The sequence below is a fragment of the Anoplophora glabripennis genome, unplaced genomic scaffold (assembly GCF_000390285.2).
Source record: "Anoplophora glabripennis isolate ALB-LARVAE unplaced genomic scaffold, Agla_2.0 scaffold197, whole genome shotgun sequence".
NCBI classification, from domain to species: Eukaryota; Metazoa; Arthropoda; class Insecta; order Coleoptera; family Cerambycidae; genus Anoplophora; species Anoplophora glabripennis.
The window spans coordinates 1-8,338 of record NW_019416387.1 but is presented as its reverse complement, the minus strand read 5'-3'; the positions used below and the strand labels follow the sequence as shown (position 1 = coordinate 8,338).

The 8,338-nt window shown below is 34.4% G+C and overlaps 1 protein-coding gene across 2 annotated transcripts; it reads right to left on the bottom strand.

Moving 5' to 3' along the window:
* Positions 1 to 267: 267 nt before the first annotated feature.
* Positions 268 to 3,636, bottom strand: LOC108904880 (ubiquitin-conjugating enzyme E2 G1). Of its 2 annotated transcripts, XM_018707589.1 has the most exons (6): positions 3,494 to 3,636; positions 2,724 to 2,826; positions 2,220 to 2,317; positions 1,913 to 2,091; positions 1,586 to 1,664; positions 268 to 408 (listed from the first exon to the last, which is right to left on the bottom strand). In XM_018707589.1, coding segments are annotated over exons 1-6 (507 nt in total). In that variant the 5' UTR covers positions 3,540 to 3,636; the 3' UTR covers positions 268 to 406. The 2 variants fall into 2 exon arrangements, with proteins under 2 accessions (XP_018563105.1, XP_018563104.1); XM_018707588.1 differs by having other exon boundaries at positions 268 to 1,664.
* Between the last annotated feature and the right edge of the window lie 4,702 nt (positions 3,637 to 8,338).

Below are 8,338 nucleotides of genomic sequence, written 5' to 3'. Positions count from 1 at the left end.
AGCCAACTTGGAGAATATTTGTATAAAATAAAAATAATTAATTACGAGATGTACAGGTTCTTTTACATGTTTTCTAACTCTTTTGTCGTATTTATGAAATTTTTAAATTTTTCTGGAATGTTTCTGTTGTTAGTCATATCTTCTTCAGTTCTGCAATTATCCTGATGATTCAAACAAAAACCGAAACAATGGCAACTTCGTTTAAGCGAAGTTTGTAGTCGTCAGAGGCAACTTGATCGGGTGGTGTACGAAATAAAACTAGGTGGGCACGTTTTTTTAATAAAATTTACTTAAATTACGATACCTACAGTGTTACAATTCAATTTACATATCTAAGAGTTACAAGTATTTCCGACAAATGAATGTCTTAAGATTATTACAACTTCCGTTGCTGACTGGTTGCTTACTCTGAAAAATACATTTCATACTCATTCATGGTTCTCGGGCTTAAACGGTATGGTACAACTTAAACAAGACGGTTCTGAGGGCATTAATTTCCATACAAATATATATATATATATCGACACGGTAAGCAGGAGTCTACCTTTCTCCAGACACAGATCGGATGGTATATTCAAAGGTAACGGTTATAGAAAAATGGACAGAATCGTAAACAACCCAACCAATCGAGAGTTTTTACGAACATAATCTCACAATATTGTTTTCAGTCGAGTAGGAAGGCCATCTATGCCATTTTCGAAAACTCGTAGACCCCAAACTTCAGAGTCGTTTATACAAACAGTCTTTAATGTAACTGTAATAATTATGTGAGATTACGTGGTACAGCAACAGAAATGAAAAGTAACAGTTATAAAAAATATCACATATGATTTTCAGTATTTTTTTATCACTGGTTCTTAATACAGGGGTTTGTAAAACCTATGGCCGGTATTAGGCCTTGACTTGTGCCCTCTAGACTTTATAATGGGCTTGAGAGTTGAATTAAATAAAAATTATATTAAAACTCATCAATTTCATGAATCACAAAACAAATATACTTATAAACATTTTAAATAATATTACATACAGATTTAAACCGACTATGGGTTTTTTATGCTTGGGCCGCTTACGTTTCCTTTTTATATACAAGTAAATTTATTGTGCGAAACATCTCAACACGTGTAACAAAGCGAGTTCTCAATGCGTAAAGTTGTGATTTAAAAAGAGTTCTCCGAACTGTGTCCGTCAAGAAGGCGCGGCCCCCATCTAGGAACCCATCGGATACACAATGTTACACACACGACCGCAAATCGTAACAGAAAATGCAAAAGCAATAATAAACAAGGTTTTTATTAAATAAAAAAAACGAAAAATTTCTCAGGTATAACCTAACTTCTCAGTTGCCGTGAGATCTTAAATAAAAAAAGTAGAGGAGAAAACGGTTGTCATATGATGATCGGGCAGCGTCGATTCTGGAAGTGTTAAAATTTCTCTTTGAGACGCGAGATATATATAAACACATTTTGTTTGTATAAAAAACTACAGAGAACGACATACAAAAAATCGGCAAATTTTAACAGCTCTAGAATCAAACCATTGGTGTAATTGTTTTAAGGTTTTATTGTAATACGGTCATTATACTAACATTCCTCTTGTTCTTGTGACTTCCGGACGCATCTTGCCACTTTTCTTTTAAACTCCGAATACGATTCCCTCCACTCTTTCTGTAACAGAGAACACACGCCTGTCAGTCACACCACAGCTCTAACGGAACAAAATTTCGCCATGGAAATCACCAATATACTAACATAACCTCAAATTAATTTAAAACTGACATATAGAAACAAACGAAACATGTGCTTCACTTTTCCATGGCCTGCTGCATTACTTTAACAATTAAAAGAATTGACGTTTGATGCAAACGCAGCGAATACAACACACTATTTTACGAGAATTCAAATGTTCAACTTACAGCGGCGTCCACATTGGCCGGTGACTCGTCGTTGGGATCGGCTAACATTGAGATAACTGAAATTAAAATAGTCTCTACTGTGTGCACGGGCAACCACCGTTCCGAGGCTTTTTCGTAGCCAAACTTGTCGTCGCCTGGCTCGTGCAGAATCGATATACACACATCGCCGTTTTTATCAACTGCGGAACAAACAAGAAGTTTCAGTTAAGTGAATTGAGAATATTATAGTTAATGATTAAAACTAATCGATAGATGTTAGGAAACTTATTGTTAAGTTGTATTATAAGTGTGCACAAACTTTACTTACTATTAGGATGCCATATTTCTGTGACAAACTTCATTTTTGGGGGCCTAAGTGGGTATTCTTTAGGAAAATAGAGGTGGCATTTGAAAAAACCTCCTTCACTGAAAGAAAAACGGACGTTTGGATTAATGCATTCACCGAAGCAAGAAATCGGTACTACTCGTCATATGAATTATGCAAACAAGGATTAGCAAAGTCGGTAATGTGTAATGAGTTGCATTTTCCAAGGTATAATTTTAATCTTTACACTCTAAACATCTTTAAAGATATTTTGTCACCATATTCGTTATCTTTAGCATAATTTTGGACCATCCTGTCATTAGATAAGAATAAATACAAGGTCAGTGCCTCCACAGCACTGCTACGAACATAACCTCAAATTTTTAAAACATGTACTAAATGATGCAATATTTCACTTTCATTTTGGATTCGGACTTGAATAAATTGCAAAACATTAATTAAAACTTGATATAATGCAGAAAAATGGTGGTTTTTATTTGTACTTACTAAAGCGTATCGGGAGGCCCTATTATAAGTACTTCCCATCGGTAAATGTCATTATCATCTATAAGGCCTGCAGAAAAACCCTCAACGGGGTTCTTGTTCAATTCTGAAAGAAGAAAATCTCGGATGAGTGCATTAATCCTAACGTTAGTCAAGGTCAGAGAAAATACTAGTATCCCTGACAAAGATAAATGTCTAACCTTGTGTATAAATAAAAAATTGTGCAGGAAGTGTATTGTAAGGACTATTTCGCAAGTAAAGGTTGAGTATGCTAATGAATTTTAATATTTATGCGTGTCGGAAGAGCCCCTGGACCGGTTGATGTGGGATTTGTTTTTTTTGCAAAAAAAAATGTGTGCACACCATTTATGTTAAATTCGACCACGGTTTTCTTCTAAATCAGCGATTTTCCCGTTTAAACGCCTCATATAATTAGTAAACAAAAGGGGCTGATTCAAAATAAAGGTGTGGTTTTCGCGAAACGAGGAGGTATTTATTAAATTTAAGAGGTTTGCATAAATTTGACATGCATGATGAGAAAAATTTAGATATTGATTTTCATGCCGAACCGGGCCTATTTATGACGGCTGTGCAAGAAAGCCGGTACGGTTATGCGAAAATAACGAGTTGCGACTATTTTTGGAAAAGCCAGACGGGCATATTAAAAAAATCGAAGTTGTACGAGGACGTTTTCAGATGCAAAATAGCCCACCTAGTCCACATCGATATTTAAGCTGTCAAATAAAAGGCACAAATAAATCGTGTTTACTAACCTGCTAGCTGTTTTCTTAATAGAAGAGCTGACTGTGGTTCTGACATTAATTACAAATTTAATTTTGATATTAAAATTATCAAACCAAACACTGTTCTCTAAAATGGCCGGTGTCGTTCCTAAATGTTGCGGACCGCATTGAATCAAACATATGTTATTTCCGGAATGGTTTGCTGCTCCACTGTTTTAAACGTCAAAATTCACGTCGCCATCTACCTTGCAGGGTATAAACTCTCCCGCCATGCTTCAAGATCGTAACGTCGACGGTTAGCTCAAATTAATGTCAAGTCTACTCGTTAACAATTCCCGTTATGAATTTGTATTTGTACATTGTATTTATTTGTTATTGAGAACGGAAGACTAAATTTAAATTTTTTATTTCTAAGTAATTATAAAATAGTTGATTTATAAATATTTTTGGAAATCTACTCGAGCGACATCTTGTATCTAAACGTTAAACTATTCGTGTCTGAGAACGTGGCATTACAGGAATCAATATAACTATTATAGGAATCTATCACAAATGCCATCTTATAGTTGAAGGTTCAACTACTTCTGCCTGACTCTGAAATTACAGAAATCTAAACCATCTTTTTAAATAAGTTTGTGGATGCTATCGCAAGATCAAGATGGCGGGATCAGTTTAATTTACATTACAATATTTTGTGGTTAATATTTTTGGTAAGTAAAATATCAAAAATAAATTAGTATTTATGCACTAATTCAAATAGAATTTTGTATTACTGTAAGGTAATACAAAGTGTGCAAATTTTATAATATTTAGATTTTATCAAAAATTTAAAATTCTTTTTTCTGAAGATATTTAGGTACATATTTAGTTACAATTATTATTAAATGTGCCATCTGATATATTATTTTAGTTTAATTAATTATAATTTTAAGAGTACATATATGAACACACTTGGTTTGCCTCTGACAGTTGTTCATCTTTCTTTAATAAACCCCTTGGAGGGGTTGCTGCTTCCTAAGCTCGTAATAAAATATTCACCGCATCCTTTAATACAATTTGGGGTAAACACTCAATATTCAGTAAGGTTTGACGTCTCTGCCGACGCTTTAATAAATAATTCCGCGGTAATCATAAAAGTTTGGCCACAAGTCAGGGCAAGATTGCATACGGCTGAATATTTTTACTTATTTATGAAACACGGAATTTCTTATTCGCCCTCTCTTTACCTTTTTCCATGCTTTTGTATTTATGAGCCTTAGAGACACTTGGAGAGGAGTGGGCCCGATACATTTTTCTGGAGTTTACTTCATCGTAAAAGTTTTAACGTGAAGCTTAAATCTTCAATTCTTAAAAGTTGGTTTACTATGTTGCTACTAAATAATTTATATTAAGTAGCTCTCAAATTTTTATTCTTTTAGGGGAATTTTGTTGGAATACAGACAAATGAAACTCCGCCTGTTAAGATTTCTGTTTATTTAATACAAATGATCATAACACTCACCCGCCACACCAGTCTCTCACCATTGTTTGACATTTAACAATTAATCTTTAATATAAACACCCTAAACGTGGCTCGTCCACTTAGGAGCATAAAAACTAATACGCTCGTACAAAGAGTTTCGAAATTTACAGGAAAATGTATTTACAGGTAACATATGTCACGTTGAAGGACCGACATTTACATTTAATATATTTGTTGTTGCTACAGTCCCTTATGTTTAACGTACTCTATGTACATCATTTAGGTAAGAACTAGTTGGTAGACTTTTTATACAGACTTTAATAACGCAGAGGAAGCAAGTAGGATTCTTTAAAAAAAAATGTACCATATCTGAGGCTAGAAGACATTAAAGCATATAACGCAAGAGATCTGCGTCGACACGGGTTTAGTTACAGTAAAAATAGGTTTATTAGGGACAGTACTTAGAATAATTTGCTTCTGTGAATCAATTTATATGTAAGATGTTTTTGAATCGATAGTAAACAGATGAAATCCTTGTAAAACTAATTTTTTCCTAAATTTGGTGAGGTTTTGACTACGTATTTAGTCTTTCTTAAGGCGATACCACTATAAAAATAAACTTACATTAGTGGAGATAGTGCAATAAAAGTTTCCTTCACACGAGGGAAAGTAACTTCATTATTTTATTATCTTCACAGACGTAAGACTTTTTATCGTGGAATAGCCTTGGGAAAGACCAAATACAAATGATTACAAGCTATGTCACTGTCGGATTCATGCAACCAACATTGCACGATTGGCATTGTCAGCTAAAATACCTAAATCATCAATATTAATGATTCGTTTACAGTGAACAATGACAAACCGTTGTGTCTACGCTCGAGATAATGCGATCGCTGACTGGTTGAATAAAATGTGAAAAATTACGCCAATCATTCGCCAGTAAAACAGAACGTATTTTATGTAATCCTGATCTTATTGTTTAATAATTTTTAATTTGACGGAAATTCCATTGCCAGTGTGAAGGAAATAAAACTGCTGTTCCAAACAAAATTAATTATCACGTGGCTTGTAATCATTTATGAAGGCTCTACAGGGTGTATCACGAAGAGGGTCTAGTACGATTATCTCAAAAAGTAGTCAAAATTGAAATCTGAAAATTTGCATACAGGGGTCTCTATTCAACGAAAATAGTGTCAATAGTGGGACCATGAATCCCTGTTTGTTTTATTATGACACGGTGGCAACTCGATTCAAGTTCTTCCTCATAAATCTATAAATGTACTTTATATAAAAAATGTGATCAAACATATTTTGAAGTGCATTCTTTTGGATTTAAATATCTAGAATGTTACGAAAACAATGATAAGTTGTTTGTAATTTGATAAACTCTTAATAATATTTATTTTTTACGTTTGGCCTTCTTTCAACACTTTGTATTTTTAGTCCTGTACTAAGGCACTTAATAAATTAGATTTTAAATGAGCGATTTACTTTTCAAAACGTTACTAATTTTGTATAACTTTAATTACAAATAAATTTGATGATTTCTGGATTATTTTTCAATATCTCAACATTATTGGAAAGCTTTAACCAACCTCAAACGTGGTACACTATTATATACAAGGTGGTCCACTCTAGCTGTGCCATTTTATTTACTTTAACGATAGTTCTATGTTCTATGGTAATATAGGAGAATGCAGATTGTGTGTAGTGTTAGGATCTAGTTTCAAGAATCGAATTCGAGTGAAGCACCCTGTAGACAATTTTCTTACACAAAAATGTGAAAACATCCAGAATGATTCACAATATATACATTTCGTTTCTGCGAATTCAATGTGATATTTCTACAATATCTTCGGAAATGTTGGATTAGGTCCTACATTGTGTCAGACAGTGTATTTTATCACAGTTAAAAAAAAAATGAACAACACACATAATGAGAGGGAGCTTAGGAATCACGTAGAAGTACAATATTTGCCACTGTTATGTTGCGTAGAAATAAAAAAAAGTTGTGAGGTTTTTCTGTACACTATTTACAAATATTTTCTCATCTAATTTTTCGACAAATAATGGTTCCAATCAAATCTTATTGATATGTATAAAAATAGATAAAAGTTTCGGTTAAATATGAGTCCATTTAAATGATAAAAAAAATATGTCGAGTGTTGAAAATTAATTTTATTTGTAATTTATTTCTAAATTAATATTTACTATACTGGGTGTAACACAAGGTGTCGAAAGTGAAGGAGACATTTTTTCAATTCCAGATGATGAAAGTGTCATGTTTCTAAATGTCATGGGAACAAAAAAATATATTGCAACAAAATTTAACTTGCATGACATTTTTCTTCTCTGACATCTTGTTTTAAACAAGGACTCCAATGACAAATATACGGGTTTATACAGGGTGTTTGGAAGGTATGGCATTTTAAAAACGCGATTTTTTTTTTAAATTTGAATATAGTGTAGGTATCTCCAAAACTATCCACTTGTGGACTCATGTTTATATAACCATTTTGGATTAAAATTACTCAAAACATCTCCAGTTAAAGTTTGTGTACGTACTTAAATAACACCCTGTACTTATATAAAAATATTGTTAAATTTGTACTAGGAAAACGCTCCTGCATATTAGACATGTGTGTTACAACCGACTTAAAAATTTGACAAATTATTTAGAAAGACAGTATTAGAGGGAATATTACAGTGAGCTGGCTTCGAATTTCAATTAACCTATAATTTCGACTACAAAATTGTAAAAAATATTTTTGCGCGAGACCGTTACACTTCCATTCCACCATTTACGTGACCATCGCCGGGTGTCGAATCCCGACGACTACAACTTTAAAAAATTCATCAACTTTTCACGTTCCTCAGCCTCAGCGCACAAATCCGCACCCTTCACATCTCCGTGTTGTCCTCGGATGTCTCCTCGTTCTCCGGTTCTTCCGGTAGGGTGTATACGCCCGTCATGACGGGCCCCTCCAGCACTTCCGGTATCTTAGCGGGCACCGGAACCAGCTCGTGGGTCATGCCGACGTCCACGATTGAGGTGGGAGTCCCGGTGCTCAGCAGGGTCTCCTCCGTCAAGTTCCTGTGGTAGAAGGTGCTGTTTTTCTGCGGGTTGAACTGTCATGAGGTCATATTGTAGGGGTCGCTAACGTTTAGGTCGTCGGGGAAGCTGGTGGAGTTGAGCTTGGGGATGGTCTTCTCCTGGTGCTTTAATCTGCGAGGTTAATCGATTTATATGGGGTGGGGACGGTACATCGTGTCACACAGAGCGCTATGTAGCTATGTTCGCTACTTTATACACGTTAACACTGTCAGTATTATGATCATTTACAACGGTCAGTGTATTTGCGATGTGTATTAAAATTTAAAATCATCGTTTTGTGCTAAGGCCACACAAA

Coding starts and splice junctions, on each gene's coding strand:
- LOC108904880 (XM_018707588.1), bottom strand. CDS start 3,539: ATGTCAGAACCACAGTCAGCTCTTCTATTAAGAAAACAGCTAGCAG. Junction 2,318..2,723: donor GGGCCTCCCGATACGCTTTA/GTAAGTACAAAT, acceptor TTTTTCTTTCAG/TGAAGGAGGTTTTTTCAAAT. Junction 2,092..2,219: donor AGAAATATGGCATCCTAATA/GTAAGTAAAGTT, acceptor TTTGTTCCGCAG/TTGATAAAAACGGCGATGTG.